Below are 19,021 nucleotides of genomic sequence, written 5' to 3' on the forward strand. Positions count from 1 at the left end.
TCTTGCCACATGTATGTATTAACTTAAATCTGAAGTGCAAAATATTCCATGCTCCCTTGTGTCTTGAACACCGCAGCTACCACACATCAGCAGAGTGATAGTAACTCAGAGGAGCACCAACAGAGCAGTGCATTTGAATCCTCAGTGCACTACATGCTGTAGAAAACCATGAAAGAGAAGTTGAACAAAGACAAACACTGGGTCAGGGGGAGCATCACACATTGAAATTATGTCCTCCCACTCCCCTCTGATTAACCACCTGCTCTGGTAGTCTCACTAATAGGACAGCAGTTTGGGACGAAAATAAAGCTCTGTAAGCAAATTAGTTCGTTTGACTTAGGAACAAAGCCCCCCATTGATCTTGTCATGAGAATAGCAAATACTGACAAAAGCACAACGAGGAAAACAATTATGATACAGCAAGACTGAACCGTCTTTATTGGTGCTTGCTGCTCTGAGGAAATTAGATAGCACTGCAGGACCGCCCGCCCAAATGGCTTTATAAGAGCCATAGGGAAAAGGGATCACAGCAGAGCATTGCTATGCAACATGTAATCCTTCCTCACAACAATGGTTTGCTACGAAGCTCAGACTAAGTGCCCCCGTAATGATCAGTCTCAGACATGCTGCAACACACAATTTCTCAGTGTTTTAGCTGAAACGCTGAGGACAGATTCCCATTCATTCCCAGCTGGGTCACGGGGCTCCGGCGGTGGTTTTCAGACAACTCTCGTCTGGGCAGCAGCAGTCCGAAGCGGGGACGCAGCCGTGGGAATTCCTCAGTTTGAGCTCCGCTGTCGTCATGGCTGGTCTGCGGCTCCAAGGCTTCAAACCATTCGCCATGGTTCAGGGGAGAGAAGGGAGCAGATGAACCTTAGTGCATCCAGGAAAAGCCTGCCCTTGCCTAGCCTGGCTTCAGACGGGGTTTTGAGATGCTTCCATCCTCGGCATACAGATCCTCCTTCAATTTAAGTAGGCTTAGATATTGTCTCAGCTCAAATATTAATGTTTGGTTTGGACAACAGCCATTTCTTCACAGTGCCCAAACCACTCGAAGGCTTGTGCCTTAACACTGGCCACTGCCATTGGCTGAAGTATAAGAGCTTCACAGATTGCTAGAAATTTTCTTTTCCTTTCTGTTTTCTTCTCTTCCTTTCTCTTTATCTTGTTCTAAAAAGCTCTTCTTTTGAGCCTTTCTCAAACTTTTTTTCACTTTTCCCTTACCACAACCACTGCAACTATTTTAGCAAAATATGCTTTAAAATACAAACACTTAAGAAACATAGAATATCATAACCCTACTTTAAGTTGAGAACATTAAAGTAATTTTCTCCCCTTCTGTATTCCTAGTGTGCTTCACATGCTGAGAAAGTTCTGCAAAAACAACTAACTGCAATTACTTATGGGACAGAGCAAACACTTTCCTCCATCGTGTTGACTTCCAGGCCTTAGAAAGACTTTGGCTGAGCCAATCTCAGCCTGAAGGAAGGAGGGGAAAATCCAGACAGCGTGCCTGTGCATTCCTACCTGTCATAACCTGGAGCAATTAATACTAGTGCTGGCCCTGCAAACTGATCTGTATGTACAAAGTCAGGAGCTGGTCTCAGAGAGGCTATTTGCTAGGTTTGATTTGTACCTCAATTAAAGAGTGATGCTAGATTTCACACTGCAGATGAACCTCTGAAGAAACCACATAAAGGATGCATTTTGTGTCCTTTTTTTAAACGCACCAAATGAATCAGTAAGTTCATATGGATTTGCCTTATCGAAATAAGCAATTATTAGACATTTTTTGGGGGGTGTTGAAGAAACAGAGATTCATACTAAAGGAGGTTGGCTGGTGGCATGTTTTCTAGTGGGAACCACATGAGATGGGATTGGCAGTACTTGCAAACACCGACTCTGCAACAGGAGACCAGGGTGCAAGTCTCTGCTTTGCGGTGCTGGTGTGTGACCTTTAGCAAGTCACTTAATCTTTCTGGGTCTCAATTTCGCCTCTGTAAAATGGAGATACAGCAACGAAGAGGGTGGCGTGCTCTGAAAACACGTTACATGATACCTCGTGAAGTTTCTCAGACAGATGATAGCTGGGCAAACATCTACCTGATATGGAGAGCCCATCTCCAGAGCAGGCAGCAGGCTCAGCCCTTGAGATCCCTGCCAGGACCGCCTAAGGGGAAAAGCCAATCCTTGCATGGACTTCCAAAACAAGCAAGCCAGCAGCAGAAAAAGTCCACGCACCTCCCACAGACCTTCAGAGCATCCCAAACAGTCTCAGGGATGCAGGCGTACCGTGTCTTGGGGTAGGTCTAGACTTGAACCCTGCAGCAACAAGGTAACAAGGATCCTTCAGAAGTGTGCAGACAGCCTGCACAGACCAAAATACATGGGATGATATTGTGTGAAAATAATTAAAGAATGGTTCCCTCATGAAAAGAACCCATTTCAAAGGGGAATACTGCCTGATGAGAATTTTTTAGAGGAGAATTTTCTTGTTCTCCTTTACTGTCTTCCCAGATTTTTGCACTGTTGGATCTCAGGCAGCCTGTGGTTAAACCCCTGACTTCAGGGTCCTGAAGGCAAAGGCTTGCTTGTGTCCCTCCTTCTGGAAGTATAAAGGAAAAAGGGAATGAGAACATGACTTTTTTTTTTTCTTTTTTTTTCCTTGGGTAATAGCAGCCCCCTTTAATAGTGCCCCTTGGATCTGCAAGACATGCTTGACCAGACATACCTCTGGAAGAGGTCAGCACTCCTGGGATTAAGAAACTTAGCAACGCTCCAGAGAGAGAGTTGGAAAGTCATGTTTAATGATACTTTACTGAGAAACCGGGCAAATTTAATTAAAACATCACTTACTCAAGCCCAGTGGAACTAATTGAGTGCTCTAATATTCCGACTTTTCATTAATGGGTTACAAAAGAGGGCTGCACTTGTGTGTACAAGGGGGGGAAAAGGGGGAGGATATAAAGAAGAAGAGAGCCTTAGCAAGGCTGCGTGTACTTCGTTTAATATAACCAAGAAACTTCACTGCTGGCAACAGAGCTTTAATACAGTTGACTTCTCTCACCACCGCCACCCCCCATCCCCTTGACACGTAGGCAGCTCCCCCCATCACACACCCTCTCCACCCAAGACCTCTCTGAAAGAATAGCTGAATGAGTGAGAGTAGATTTGGCAAAGGAAGGGAAATTGCTTTTTTAATAAGTGGTCTATTCAGAGCTCCTGCTTCTCAATAAAGAGAAGGCTGGAGAAGTCCTGGTCTAATTACCTCATCCTCACGCTAGACAAGCTCACCCTTTCATTAGCGATTGAGGTCATATCATATAACTTTGTGAGCCATCACGGGCACAACATGCTCAGTGATTATTTCATTGGTGGCGGCAAAGTTATAGTCGGCCCATCAAGGTTGTAAAAAGCAGAAGCAAAATAATTAAACAAGAACTTCTACCAAGAGACACTAAAACTAGGTGGGATAGGATAATGTCACTCTCCCAGAAATATGTGGATTGTTTGCTAGCATGACACCATGGAGAAACTGCCGTGCCGACCAGGAGGGAATAGTGTTTGTTGCCAATTCAGTCAATTAAGCACAGGTCCTATTTTTGCTGGGTCTCAAGGGACTATTTATACATTTAGCCATGGTTGGGAGTAATTAGACGGGAAGGATTATATGTTGCTAAGAATCAGTGAGAGACCACCAAGCTTGTGCTATATCTTTGATAGATATTCCTCCACTCCCCAGTGAACACACACACCTCCACACATAGGCTGTACCTACACCAACGTGGGCAGGCACTGCAGCAAGCTCCTGCAGCAAAGCGAAGTACTGGAAAAGAAAGTCTCCTTGTCCATTCCCAGCACAGTCCAAAACAGTCTGTAGCACAGCTAGGGTTTCGGTTCATGCCTGTATGGCTTCACTAATAGACATAAAATCTGTGGTTTGGTTAGAGGAAAAACAACGGGTGCTGAGCAGGAATTCGGGAGAACTGGCCTCAGTCTCCTGCTCCATCCTCAGAAAGCTGCATAATCTCGGGAAAGGCACTCAGTTTGCATCTCAGTTCCTGCTCAAAAATCACCAAAATCATCCTTATGTAGCTCATGGGGATATTTCATGCATTAGGGTCTGTAAGAGCAACTTAGTTATTTAAGAAACCATTTCAAAATTGCTCTGTTCCAAAACGTCACAAATCAAGGCTATCTGAACTCATTCTATATGACTTTTCATTCACATCAAATATGTGATCCAAAATAAATTTATCCAAATAAACAAACTAGGTTAATTCAAAGCAGTTTTAGATCTTCACGGCCACCAGGTTAGCATCTCCTGCTATGCAATGGTTGGAAAGTCTATAAGACATCAGTTAGTTGATGGGAAGCTAGCCAGAGGAGAAAAAAAAAAGTAAAGGATGCACGTCGAGTTCCATAGAATCATTTCATATTTCACCCACTGCCTTTGTCAAGGAAGATATTTGTAACTCAGTGAGGGAGCCTGGTACTATATGCTGGACTACTCTCATCCCCCACCAATGCTGCACTAGCAGCATAGGTGAAGATCAGGGCTGGCAGGAAGCAAGCAGATTAAACCTGATACTAGTACTCTAGACCCAAGCATAAGCAGTGCCCGAGACAATCCAACCACCCCACCAAGAAGGCTCAGGCTTCAAATCAGTTTCAACGTTTTGAAGCCTGAAGCAAGTGTTGCAGGTTTTGACCTTGCAGTTACAAAGCCAACGTGGATCCTCATCTCTGACTCAAAAATCTCTAATCGTCATCTTAATGACACAATATTGTGCCAATGGATTAGATCCACGCATCCTGACTACATAGATATATGTTCCCCTTATTATTAACCACCATCCTCTTAAAAGCTTCCTCTTAACATGCAGCTCTCTTGTTCGCTGCCTAGCTTTGTGGTGCCGCTGTGAATCTGGTGGGCTGCCTGGCTTGCCTTTCAACAACAGTAAGGTACAATTATTCTAGGAGCATAAACAGAGAAATCATTTCAACCGCTGCCACAAACAGCCAAGGCAAAGCTGTCAGACAGCAATACCAACTCGACAGGCACGGCGTGGGTGGACAAAAATAGGAACACCGGCTCACTGACCTGCAGCAAAGGTCTCTGACTTGGATTGCCATGAGGGCTCTCGGTGTCTGGACAACCGTCACAACTGTTACTCAGCTGTTTAGCTGCAGATATTACACTAGCACTCAGAAACCACTGCCAATGACCAGGGCCTGATTGTGCCAAGTAAAGTGGAGGCAGAGGATGCAAGAGAGTCCATGAGATCTCCCATTGCCCCAGGACCTAACTCACAGTAGGATCAGGACAAGAAAGCGCAGACAGAATGGAGAGATTCACTCCCTCCAGTTTATCCTTGAAGTTCATTTAGCTCAAAACCACACAGACAGTGGAGAGCAGAGCTGACAAATAAGGCCACCTAACCAAAATCCAAGACTGGGTCTCAGCCATATGGGACTGGCTCTCAGCCATATGGGCATCCTGCCTGCAGCTACTGGGATGGAAAGCAATGGGAATTAGGTCAAATCTCTTGGGCAAGTGTTTTAGCCCCATCAGTGCTGGAGGGGAGATGTATATGGATTTACAAGAACATGTCAATGACACCTAAAGCCACAGCCATCTGGGTTCTGAGAAGACTGCATTATGTAACTCTGGAAAAGGAGTACAGCAGGGACATCTCACAGCTCTCTACAGCATGAAAAAACAGCCTTCATGGACCACCTTTCCCATTTTCTGTTCCATTTGCTACACAGCCAACTCCAAAGAACTATAGGACAGGCCCTCGGGAACGATCAACCACAAGGATTAAAACAGATTTCATCACTCTGCAGAGCCTGTTTCACACGCCAGAGAGCTGCAACAGGAGTTCAGAGGCACTGAGCCTTTTAATCCAGAGGCAGAAAAGCTGTCAGCCAAAGCCAGACACCAGCTAAATCCAGGATATTTCTAATCCTGATCTCAGTGCTGTCGAGGAGCATCTGGTGGTGGGGAGAGGGGGAAACTTTCTTCTGGCCAGCACTCACTGGTGGCTTTCTCTGATGCCCCAGCTCTGTTGCGAGGAATGACATTTTATGCATACGCACAGGAACAACTGAGCTGGGGTGGTGATTCCTAGAATGCACAACTGGCTCAGCAGCATTTGCCTGGGAAACTGGAGACCCAGGTCCCCATCCCTGCCCCAACCCTCCATCCAATCACAAGGACAATAACAAGGCTCGAAGGCTATTTATAGCCTTACAGTATGTCCCCCTTCGAGGTTGGCGCAATGAAACACTGATCCTAGGCACCTGTGCTGGCCAATCTGGGGGATTTTAGTGATCGAGCAGCTCTAGGGTAGGTACATCCCAGCAGTTGATGGGAGAAGGTGGAAAGCCCTTTCCTTTCCCATCTCTTGCTGGGATGAGCCAGCAGGTGCAATTTGTTCTTTACACACTCCTGGTGGAGGTCCCAGGTGGGAGAGTAAAGCCTCATGGGGAGGAGCATGGAGTAAGGTGCTAGAAGCCCTCCAAGTCCTCCAGGAGGAGAGTGGGAGAAGAAAAAATGAAAAAAAAAAAATAAAAAAAATAATGAGGGTCTGCATACCCACACACTCTTAGCTGTGAACACAACAACTCTGGTAAGGGTGGAAGGTTTTTTAGGGACTTTTAGGATTAAGTGCAGTCAAAGAGGAATAGGTCTGTCCTCGTTCCCCTCCAAATATTTGGCCAGCCAGTTTTAAAGTAACTTGGCTACAGAGATGCTACGCTGCCTACACTCTGCAGAGTTGCTTCAAGAAGAGCATCCTTCAACCTCAACCTGTGATGCTCCAGAGCAAATCCTTTCCTCCTTGTTGTAACTCATGTAAGACTGGATAACCTGTCTTGCTGTCCCTTTGCAGTGTAAGACCCTCTCCTCCTTGGGAAAAGCCAGGGACCTTTCATACAGCTCGTGTTTTCTGGAGAGTCCTTTTTCTTTCCCTGTGGTTTCTCTCCAGTGGCTTTGTATAATTCTTAGAGTACAGCATGGTCCCTAATAAGAATTCACCCCTCCAGGAAAAAAAAAAAAAAAAAAAAAAAAAAGATGACGATGACTCCACACATTTTGCATCCCATTTCCAAGCAGAACAGCACCTTATTTCCCTCACAACCTTATTTATTTCCCTCACAAACCCCACCACCACCAAGAAACCCTCAGCTCCCCTCTTTACAGGCCTCGCACCCACCCGCCGCTCACCTTCATGCCCACGAGGTTGTTGTGGAAGTCCACCCTGGCTCGCAGGTCCTTGTTGGGCTTCCTCCCCAGGAACTCCTTGACAAACTTGTTGCTGTATTTCAGGTTGTCACCGCAGCCGCCCCACTGCCAGGCTTCGCGGTTCTCCAGGTCGGGGGCCTCGTCGCAGGTGCAGCGCTCCATCCGTCCCGCGCTGCACGCCTTGGCCATGGCGTGCGTCAGCCCCGCCGAGGAAATGGCGTACAGAAAGGCCGTCTCCTTAAAGCCTGAGGGAGAGAGGAGGAAGCTTGTATTGCAGGTGGAGCAAGGCTTAAAACAAATAAAAACTGAGGTAAAGAAAACATAACGGGAAGGTTTGAGCAACAAAGTGCGCCAAGCTCTACTGACACCAATGGTGCAGGAGAGGATGTGGTGGAGAACATGGGATGATGGATCGAGGTGGCATAAACCAGGATTGAAACAAAACCAAACTGAATAAACAGCTTTGTGGCTGCCATTCTGCAGTCTCTGCCTGAGAATAGAAAAAGGTGAGCAAGATCTGGGCAGGCTGTGAAGGTACCAGCATCACGGTACAACATTGCTCCTGCCAAGGGGCCACCAAATAATAAGAGCCCAGCACCAACTTCCAGTCAGGTGATTGAGGTAGAAACCATGAGGGCTACCTTCTCCCACACCAAAAAATAAAAATCACCAGGACCTAATATAGTCCAACAAAACTGTCAACAAATGCACCTGAGGGCTGGAAGCCCTTCATTGCCAGCCTGTCACCCAAGGCAGTACCTCAAATACCTGAAGAGGTTGTTTACAGCTCAAATCTTCCGTGCACAACCCTTTTTTCTGTTGTTACTGTTAATTTAAACTCCTCTATGTGCATCTGCAGTGTTGCAACTCCCCAGGTAAACTGAGGCCCAGAGAGATTCATGATTTCAATACAAATGATAAAAGACAAAAATAAAAAGCAAACATGCCAGTATTTATAGCTCCCCATTCTCTGGCCATGGAAGCAGTAAACGACTGCATATTTGAGATGCAATCCCAGAACAGCTTTGGATGCGACTCAAGAAATCCCCCACTCAAAAATAACACAAGTGGATGGTGACAGTAGTGGATATATCTGTAAACTGGTGTGTCAACCAAGGACAGGCAGAGACACTGCCAGGTCATTTTTGGAACTGGTCCTTGGGAGGTTCACGGTAGTCCAAGCGAGCTCATGGGGCGCTAGCCTGGCCCATCCCCAGAGCCTGCCTTCGCATAGCACTGCCAGGTGCACAGGGCAGAAATTCAGCAGAAAAAAAGGTGAAAATCCAGTCCAGGAGACAGATGCTTGGTCCTCCCACTGGGCCTGTCTCAAACCAAATTGTTGGGAGTTGTCCAACCATTCCTGCTCACCTGAAGAAGAGCAGATTTATTTAATTCATAACAACAAAAACTCATGGATACGTTGACCACTAAACACCTTCTTAGCAGTTCTCATCTTTTGTAGGCTGATTCAACTTTTTTCTACACCACACTGTAAGGGATGCTAAAGAGATTCTCCTGAGCCTCCATGCTCCCAAGTTGTAGAACTGGCCTCTTGCCGCCACAACTACTTGTGCTATGACATGGAGAGGTACCAGCATGCTAACAAAGTCCACGATGGAGCAGGGCATGCACACTCTCCCCTGAGAGCTTGAGACACTGCAATTAGCAGCAGCCAGCCGGGACTTGGCACAGTTTAGCGGCCACCACAAATTTACAATCTGTGGGAAGGTCTCTTGGTTTGAGGCACTGAAAATGTGAAATCACCGAGGGACGTCGGTGCCCTGCCACCACCCTGCATACCAGGTTTGACACAAAGCCAGGAGGAATGTCTCATTCACCAGGCTTTCCCCTGTCAATCCCTGCATCAGCTTCAGCTCTCCTCCTCCCGTTCTCCATCACCAAAAGCCCCACAGATTCCCGGTGCCCATCAGCACAGGTATCATCTCACCCACAGGCAGCTTCCAAGCTAGTCCATGTGACATTTGGCTCTGGCCAGATTTAAAGCCATCTCTGCCATGCACTATTTGATTGCACCGAGATATTTTGTAACAAGATAATGAGCTTTAAATCAATGCAGGCATTCTAACCCCCAGTGCATCGACAGCCTGCCATCCGTGGCTATCCCATTTCAGCCATTTCCAAAATTGTTTGCGAGTATCCGAAGAGGATAACAAGTCCCTTAAACAATCCCCTGTTATTTTAAGAAACAGACCACATCAGCCCAAACTGCAAACCAGCAGCCAGGCTGTTCAGGTGACCAAGTGGAACAATAGAGGGGGAAACTTTAAGTGATTTTTCCCCCTCCCTTTATTTTCCTCTCTTTAAAAAGTTGCAATAGTCCTGTCCTGGAGGAGAGAAAACAAGCCCACACTGATCTATTTGAATAGTTGTGCCTTAGTGGGCTGCACACACACCCCTTTGCCCTGGGGTATCACTCGTTGCAATGCTGAACCAGGAACCAGCAGCTCCTGGAGAGGAGGAGAAAGATTTACAGGACAGCGTGCTATGCCGCGGGAACAACGGCTGAAGGATTTACAGCATCAGTGGAGGGCTGAGATGTTGCAGGGGCATAAAACACGGAAGAATGAGACAGCAGACAGAGCCCTGCAACCCTCAGCACTGCCATTCATTACACAGGGTCCTGACAAGGGGGGTGGGATGGTTCTTGCTGGTGTTTTCCAGCAGAAAACCTTCAGGCTGCTTTGAAATACCCTCTCCCCTTGCCGAGGGCTGTCCACGGGGGCAGGCACGTCTGAAGGAACAAGCTGTGGCCTCCAGGTGTCAGCATGAGAAAGTGCTTGGGTTTCCCTAGGCGCCACTAATCCAGGGACTCCTCTGGCATGCAGAGATATTTTTAAATGTCTTGCAGCTCTGGCTGGACCTCTTGGGTTTCATAAGGACTTTCCTTGTTTCCACCGCCGTCAGTGACAGTGCATGAGTTAAGCCCCAGCGCTTCTGAATTTATTACCATTTATTAGCAAGAGAGGGGGCACTGCAGACCTCCACCCTTATCTTAGAGCATGTCACACTCTGGATTTCTAGGTCCAGCTCCATCACTGAGCCTGGGACTTTCTGGGAGTCACTGAAGCCCCTGAATCACAGAAAAGCCGCCTGTGACATGGGTCTGCTGCATCATTAGCTTCAGGATAGAAATGAGAACTGGATTTAATTGGGAGGCTGCAGGAAAACTGGACTATATGAGGTGGTGCCAAGGAAGGACATGGAAAATACCACCTGTTGCCCCTCAGCTTCTGGTCACCTCCACCTGTGCAGCTGGGACGGGCTGTGGGAACTGCCCCCGTGCATGTCCAGGGAGCTTTTCCCCAGGCAAAGCAGCAGAGCACAGAAGCATTCAGAGTTTTTGCTGTGTATAATGATTGGGTTTCCCCTAATTACACCAGTACACCAGCACAGAATGGTCCATTTTGTCTTCATTCCCTTACAAAGCTTTTTTCCCAATTTATTTCTTGAAAGATTAACATAATAAATAGAAAAAAATAAATTATAAAAATAATAAAAAAAAAAAGAGGACATGGCTTTGGGAACTTTAAGCCCTTCCTCTCCAGCAAGGGTTTGACTTCCAGCAGGAGCGAGGAGCAAGCAGAGCAGCCTGCCGGAGGTGCCTGCATGGACATTTCCACCCTCTGTGCAGAGGAGCTGTGCCAGAGGTGGGAGACAGACAGGGGTTGCTTTGCCACGGCAAACACACAAATTGCATAGGAGACTTTGTCTCCTATGTGCTTTCATAGATGAGCTGAGCCTGACTTTAGCCTGGTCTTTACTTTCTACAAACTTTTGTTGGACCCCTGGGGAGGTGACCACCCACCAGTGGCACAGGATGCACCAACAGACACCACAGTGGGAAATACTTGGTGCAGGAGGTGCCAGCAAGCCCAACAAGCCCCCTGTCCCACTCACCTCTCTTTAGCAAGCTGGCCCGGTATCGGCCCTCGAGGGTGCAGTTCCAGCGCTCGAAGCGGAACTGGTACTGGCACTCGAGCGCGCTCATGCTGATTGCCTCCATCAGGGTCTCAGCCACGCCAGGGTCCCGCCGGCACATCCTGCGCTGCTTCTTCTCCAGCTTCAGGCGGTCACAGACTTTGTAGTGGGCTTTGACGGCGGCTTCCTCCATTTCTGAGGTCAGAGGGAGGATGGTCAGGGGTTCGTTCCCCGTCAGCCTGCGGAGGGACAGAGGGGCACGGTGGTGAGGAGACAAATACAACCTGCAGCAGAAATGGGAACAGACTCTGCCCATCTGAGCACCCATCTGGCTTCACCAGCACCAGAGCGAGAAGTGTTTTTTGCAGCGAGGCTCTCCGCAGTGTGTGCACAGGGCGGGAGCAGGAGAAGGGTAAGAAGCAATATTTGGATTAATTTTCTCCACCAGCTCTCACAGAGCTTGCTTGGATGTAAGAGCTTGGCAATTGCCACCTCCCTGCCAAACTCAAAACTGCCACAGGACAGTTCATTTAAAACTGAAATAGGGAAAAAATGACAGAAGGTACATAAGCACAGAAACTCAGGAAACCAGCAAGACAAGAACACTGCAGCCACTCTCCTGCGCCCTCCACAAATCATTTTAGGGCATCAGGCAGAGCCAGAACGGGCTTGGGAACGGGGAGAGGGTGACTTGTCCCACCAGACCCCAAGGGACACGCCAAGAAAGCACGCACAGCCACTCTGCCCTCAGCAGAAGAGATCTGAACGTAAAACCCAGCAAGCCACAGCCTGAGGCTCGCGAGCTGGATATGCTTTCAGAGGCAATGCTGCCAAAAGCTTTTTAATGAGGAATGACTAAAAAACGACCTGAAGAAATACGTGTCCCGCTGCCTTCTCCCCTCCCCTGCCTCCTGCGAGCACAAGGTCCTTGACTCCAATGTGCAACAAAAGCAGCCAGCGGACTGTTCCCGGTGTCAAGTGACGAGCTGCTGGAAAAGGACCAGGCTGGCATCGGCCCCGGGGAGCAGAGAGGCTGCAGGAACATCTGCTGGGCTCATGAGCGGTTTGTTGGCCGGGCTGCCCGCACCCCACTCTCCTGGCTCTGCCCTCTTCCGGCCAGGTGCCAGTCCACGCAGTCAATGGGAATCACTATGTAGGGTTTCGAAGGTCCCAAAGACACGTTTCCCCAGCCAAAAAGGAAGAATTGCTGAAAGCCGGAATTGAGAATGCTCTGGAACATCGCAGCCCTGCACAGGCGGACATGCGCCGGGATTGCACAGCCTCCACCACTGCAGGGTCACCAAGATACTGGGGCAGTGGACACAGGAGTGGAGCACAAGCTCACCCACTTCACTGAACACAGAGCAAGCCTGGAAACCCTTAAAAAACAAAAAAAAATCCCAGGAACAGCACTTTGTTGTTCTTTTTTTTAAATGAGGATTTCGCTGCAATCAATGGGACGCATCCTGCCAGGAGCGTGGTCCCTCTGGGTATGCAGCTAGGGTGCTTGAATTCCCAAACCCCCATGTACAACACGTACACAATCCTGACATGAGCCATGGCCAAGCAACATCCAGGACAGACTACAATTGTTACTAGTCATTTAATGAGGTGATTTAACATCTGAGGTCAAAAGAAAGGAGCCAAAAAACAAATACCAAAAAAAAAAAAAGTAAAATTTGTGGGTTTTGTTATTTGTGTTTTTGTTTTTCATAAAGACATGGTCACGGAAATGTTCTCCTTCTGTTACTTTTAAAAGCACATGGATTTCAAAGAAAAAAAAAAAAAAAGCTGCAATGGTAAAAAATGAAGAGTCAAAATAATTTGTGGGAAACATGGAAAACTAGCGTGACCGATGTAAATTTCCCAGAATAGTTTTATTTCAAAAAAAAAAAAAAATTCTGCTCCTAAAACAGATAAATACATCCAAGCAGTAAACTTCACCTGAAACATGGGCAAATATTAACCCTCGGGCTCGACTGCTGCCCAGGGAGACGGGACATCACCCAGTCCCTGTGGCTTGTTTATGAGAAAGGTGGCTTGGTCCAAGCTTCGTAGTAGGGATGACCTGTAACAAAATCTCGAGGACATTCATTCCTGGCCCTCGTCAATACTTTTTCTCAGAGGGTTCATTCCTGCAGGCACCATAGCTGGTGCAAGGGATACCCTCGGCTGGCAAAGGAGAGGGAGGAAGCGTAGGAGCATTTCCCACAACTCCCCCTCGTCCAGTTTACCTTTCCAGCTGAGCTGGTACCAGTCAGCTGCGTGCTCTGGAAAACAGAAGCTCTGAGTATCACGTAGCAGATCAGCTACTGCAGGGAGCAGCAGTACAGGAATTGATCACATGGCCACGATTTCTGCGGAGCAATTAGCACTTTAGAGCCCCTTCCTCACCCTCCCCCTTGGACGCTTGGCTTCCAGATTTTTCAGTGTGTGGTTTCTCACAGAGCAGCCTGGAAAAACTTGCTGAGAGCACAGCTCAACTGCATGCAGCTCTAAGGGGATTCTAGTAAGAATCTCCTAAATAAAAACAAAATAAGGAACCTGGGCCAAGGAGAAGGTAGAAAAACAGGTTCATGTAGTTGCTGCACAGAACCAGAGGACAGGCTTCCAGCACCTGCTTATGACGAGCAGATGGAAAGCCCTGGGAAACAATAGGAAACTGAGGTATTAAATAGGCTAATTATCAATGTCCATTTTCAAAGGCTCAGGCAGACGTTCACCAGCTCTGATAGCTGGGACACACAGTTATCAACGTGTGTTAGACAATGCCACAGCAAGGTGCACATACTGGGCCAGCACACACAGGAAGAGGAAGGGAGAGCCAGTGCCCCCACCTGAAATGCTGCCTCAGAGCTGCCACTGCATGGAACCTTTGTAATCCCATAAAGCCCTTTTATGCAACCTAGGCTGAGTGAGGTCCCGTAAGGCAACGGTGTCAGAGTCGGATGCTTTCTCAGCTCCTCACAAAGACCAAGCTGTTTCTTCCATAAAAATCTTTCATGACAGGAGAAAAGGAAGGCTGGCTATTTTTAATATATATATATATTTTTTTATGTTCATCCAGTCCATAATTATGATTAAAGTGCCAGCCAGCACTCCATGTTATTGTATTATTTCAGATTGGTGGGGCTGAACTTCAGACAAAGATGATTGTCCTCTAGGAAACTGGACAGAGAGCAAATAGCTTGTTTCACTCCACCCAGGAATCTCTGTGAAATTTAACTGAGGGCAATCTGAGGGCTACACAGCCAAGGGAATCAACCTGTGCTTCAGACCTCGTCCGGAACTTTCTCTGTGCCCCTCACCTGACTTCTGCTCTGAGCAGCATGCTTGCACGATCCAGCCCTCAGGGAGGACCTGGTTGCTCAGTGCCATATTGCCTAGCTCAGAGGAAGTTTGCAACATCACATGCATTGCTCGCCTTCCAAATCTCCTTCCAGTTCAATCCCTCACTGGTTTGAGGCCAGGTGGTTTATTATCACTGGTCTTGAGCAGCAAGAACTGTTGGGTTTGCACAAGCACTGCTGATGGCATTCAACTGCCTTGGTTGTGCACTGCAAAATCCCATGTTGCACATCCCACACCAAGAGGTGCCTGTAGCAACATGGTCTCATTGTCCTTCCAGAGAGGTGATTTCAAGTGGATCCCATTTTCATCTCATTTTGGAAGTCAAGGGTTTTTATTGCCTTATCAGTTCATTCTTTCCTGAGCATCCCTGTATTTAACTGGGGATTTTCATCAAATAGGAATTTGATGGGGACAAGATAGAAGGATGACACAGATCTGTGAGTGCATTCTCATTTTTGAGATGCTCAAGAGTTTCCTCTGCAAGTGCCACCTGAGACACGAGTCAAGGTGAGATGCTTTCCTGTGAGGAAACACCTCTGCTATATGCACCCCCAAAGGCCAGCCTGCTGAGGTACTACGTTTCTATCCCAGAGCTTCCTCCTCTGCAGGGAGACTTATCTTTGGTACATCTGTACAAGGCCCCAGATGATTGCATTTTCACTTTTTACTTGAATGCTTTTCCTGTGGTATCGCCACTTTTCCAATCCTTGTTCTTCTCTTGCCAGCACTTTTCTTTTCTTCTAATAATAATAAAAAAAAGGTTTTGAGAAGTTGACAAGCAGTACACACTAATCCTTGTCACTGTGATACCTACACTAATGACTCCATAACTCAAGAACCAGAGTTATGCTGGACCACCAGACATACATATTGCTTCTTGCATCCAACAACCTACAGCTGCTCTCCCTCTCCCCCACTGCAGTGTTACAAAGAGGCTTTCCTACATTGATCTACCATGCTCCCTCCCCATCCCAAAAAAGGTAATTGCTATTTGAAGTACAAAAGGTCAAAAGTCCAAGAAAACTAGGAATAGATATTTGGTATAAGAGTAGATTCTTCAATAGCCAACCATCTCATTCACAGATACAGATGCCACCATTGTGCCCACACGGTAACTCAACATCCTTTGGACAAAGCTATCAGGAGATCACCCACCAAAAGCTCAGCTCTGTTCTTGCCAGAGCTTGCAAAGCACAGGTGGGCCTCAAAGCATTTAAAGTCAGAGAACGCTTTTTCCCCTGTGATACTAAAACATAGTTCCCTAGTTTTCTTTCAGTACCTCAAAGTCAGAGCTAAGCATTTTTGCTCCAACACACAGTGCTCACCCCCAGCATTCAGATATTGGCATCTATTGCCACCTCACTAAGATAACAAAACCCAGTGTCACATAATGGTTTCAAAATCCGTTGCAATCCTCCAAGCAACAAAATCAAAAATTTCCTACCTTGGCTAATGAACACATATGCCTAAATAAATAAATAAATAAATAAATATCCCATGTCCAATGGAATACCCTTTAAAAAAAATAAAATAATGCAAGGTATTCTCTAAGCCTCAGCAAAGATTTTTGAGCTTCTACAATATCCTGCAATCTCAGCATAAATTAAGTTCCTCCATGAAGATAACTCTGGGGCATTTGGTTTCTTCTTCTTGCCGTCACCCATAGAGCACTGCCCTTTGTGTATGTCATTTAAGGTCAATCCTAACCACCTTGCTGTTTTGTGCACACCTGTTTTTGCTCTCTATGACATTCTCCACAAACAATAGTGCCTTGATGTTGGAAACTTTAAACAAAACAAACATTTGGAAACCCAAGTTACACATGCTGTGATTCTCAAGACACCTATGTCCCAACTGCTATTTTGATCCTTATCTCCTCCTCGGTACCATGGTGCACAACCCCAGAGCTTTTTTCTAGATGGAAACCCCTCAGACATGGGCCTCCTCTTTAGCCAAGAGCACACACAACTCAGCTGCAGCTTCTGGTTGCAAAGAAGCAAGCAGCAGCCCCCACCAGATAGACCACTACAACATGACACGCTTCCAGCAGCACGTGGCAGGAGCAGATGAAAAGAAGCCATACCCTATGCTCATGATCCTTGCAAATAAAGGATGGGAAATGTCTTCAGTGTCCTGGTTCTGCTTATGAATGTGGGAATCAGGAGGATAAAGAGGAGACAAACTACAGCCTGGGGGAATTTCCAAACCAATAGACCTCACTTACTGAAGAAAGCATCGGTCTCCATCAGACTCAGCAAGTATGCTCACATTTTCTTTTTAAGGAGATGAAAGGTATAGATTCTTGTAAGCTTTGGTCATTTAACCTGTCATGAATCACTCCTCTTCCTGGATAGACCTACAGAGCAGTTCCCTCCAGGCTCTCATCATCCTGGCTAAGGTGATAGAGGAGCGGGCCTGGAAGGAGCTGCCACACAACCCTGCCAGGCTCTCTTGCATAAAAAGAGTAATTTCTAGCATCCAGGGAAAGTAGAGAGAATGCCTGCATCTGGAAGTAAGATATTTTTTTTTGCTGCAAGTCTCTAGCTTTTCCTGTCCCACACAGCTCCCCTGAATACTTCTCACACTCACACGGGCAATGTTGGAGCAATGCTTCTAGCATTCACCACTCTTTGATCCCAAATTACTAAGCTCTTTTCAGACCCAGGTGTTACCACAGAAGTCATTTACGCCCAAGTTTCCCACTTTAGCCTTAGCTGAAGTTCACCCAGGAGTCAGAGGACTTCTCCCAGGCTGCTGAATGCAGTGGTCCAAGCAAGAGAAATCCACTCCCCAGGCCAGCTGTCCTACCCGAGAAGAGACCTGGCCCCACCAGTCCGACAGAGAAGTTAACACAGCAGATAAGAAGGGATTTTTCTATGAATGGGGCAAGACAGGGAGGGTTGCCTCCCAGGTACAAAATGCTTGCTGCATGTATAAATAAGCTTCCATATAACCTCATGCCAAAGCATGCCCTTAACTTCTGCACGAATTACCAAAAAAAAAATAAAAAATTGGCAAACAGCATATGAAGGTTTAGCTACTGAAGGCAAAATAGTTCAAAGACAGAGCAGGGAATACGTGACTCTGTTCAGATATGGAGACGTTCTTGGGAAGGCACATTCCTGTGTACAACCTATGGGACCAAGGTGCCATGAGCAACAGCTATTTTTGCCCTGTGGCAACCAGAAACACCACAAGCAAATACTTTGGCTGCAGCATTTCCCACCCATGCAGGGCAGGAGAGCTGTGCAGGTTATGAATGACAGCACTCCCTGAAGGAAGTGTGCCTTCCCTTCTCCCTCCCCTTCCCCAGTGAGGAGGACATGAGCAATCAGAGAAACCTGACAGCAGAGGAAGGAACCAAGCTCTGGTCTTTCAGCCCATGGGTTGTGTCCAAACCACAAGGCTAAGCTACTGCTCCCCCTTCCTCCCTCTCCTTACAACAAACCGTATTCAGCAAGTTTCCAGTCCATGAGAGCAAGGGGCATCTTATTTTAGGCAAGTGGCAGAGCTGAGATTCACCGGCATGGAAATGGCACAGGGCGAGGGCAGATATAGGACCATCTCTGAGAGCCTTTGCAATATTCCCCTGTAATTTGCATGGCTCATGCCAGAAGGGGATGAACAGCTCCCAAATGACCTTCAGAAGTGTCACTAAACTAAACACCTTCAGGTGGTGTTTTTGCAACCCGGTGGCCATCAGCTGGGAGCTCCCAGGTCCCTCAAGCCCAAGAGCTGCCTGTGCCTGCAAGTGGGCAGAGCTGGAGGAGGGAGGCGGGGGGAGAAGAGGAGGGGAAAGTTGTTTCCTCTCCCCTTCATCCTCTCAAGAATGAAGCAACAATCAGCCAGATTTATGGGGGATTTTTAACCCAACTTAAAACCAGCCGGTGAACTGCGGTGCCAGTGGAATGCATGGGCTAGGCGGCAGCAGGGGCTTTCGCTCCCGATTTAAGACAGCTTTAAGCTTCACCCTCCTCAGACGGTGCCAGGAATCAGCCCCCTGCCAGTGCCCCCTCCCCAGCTGGACAGCTCCTGGCCCCCCGCCTGCCTGCTGTTCTGGCCACTGCTTGCTTTTTCTTTTTTTTTTTTTTTTTTGGCTTAAAAAAAAAAAAAAAAAAGTTAGTTGGCACGTGTCCTACTAGACCGTAGGCAACCCATAGCTGGGAGTTTTGGTGCAGGGAAAGGGAAAGAGGGGAGCAATGCGATGGGAGAAGATGAAGGAATGAGCCTGGAAAAGAGAATAAAAGGTTTGTTTTAACCCTTTTAGTGCTACATGGGGTGGAAGGAGGAAAGAGGTTTTCAGAATATTTTCTGTGATGGGATGAAATGGTGCAAGATGATCATACACACGTTTATGCCCCATAGTAACACCAAACTTCCCCTCCTTGCAGGAAAATAACCACCTTGTGGTGGCTTTTTTTTGGCTTGTTTTTTGTTTGTTTGTTGGAAGGAAGGGGCATTTTTTTTGTTGTTTACACTGGC

General features: G+C 47.1%; 1 protein-coding gene across 1 annotated transcript in view; it reads right to left on the reverse strand.

Annotated features, from left to right (window-relative positions):
- Nucleotides 1–19,021, reverse strand: part of WNT9A (Wnt family member 9A) — a 56,227-nt gene that overhangs the window by 11,311 nt on the left and 25,895 nt on the right. Inside the window, exons 2-3 of the mRNA XM_084282169.1 lie at nucleotides 11,168–11,427; nucleotides 7,232–7,494 (exon numbers count right to left, since the gene is read on the reverse strand). Of these exons, the coding sequence (XP_084138295.1) occupies nucleotides 7,232–7,494; nucleotides 11,168–11,427 (523 nt within the window). The remainder of the gene's footprint in view (nucleotides 1–7,231; nucleotides 7,495–11,167; nucleotides 11,428–19,021) is intronic.

Source organism: Netta rufina (assembly GCF_964035555.1).
Source record: "Netta rufina genome assembly, chromosome: 2".
NCBI classification, from domain to species: Eukaryota; Metazoa; Chordata; class Aves; order Anseriformes; family Anatidae; genus Netta; species Netta rufina.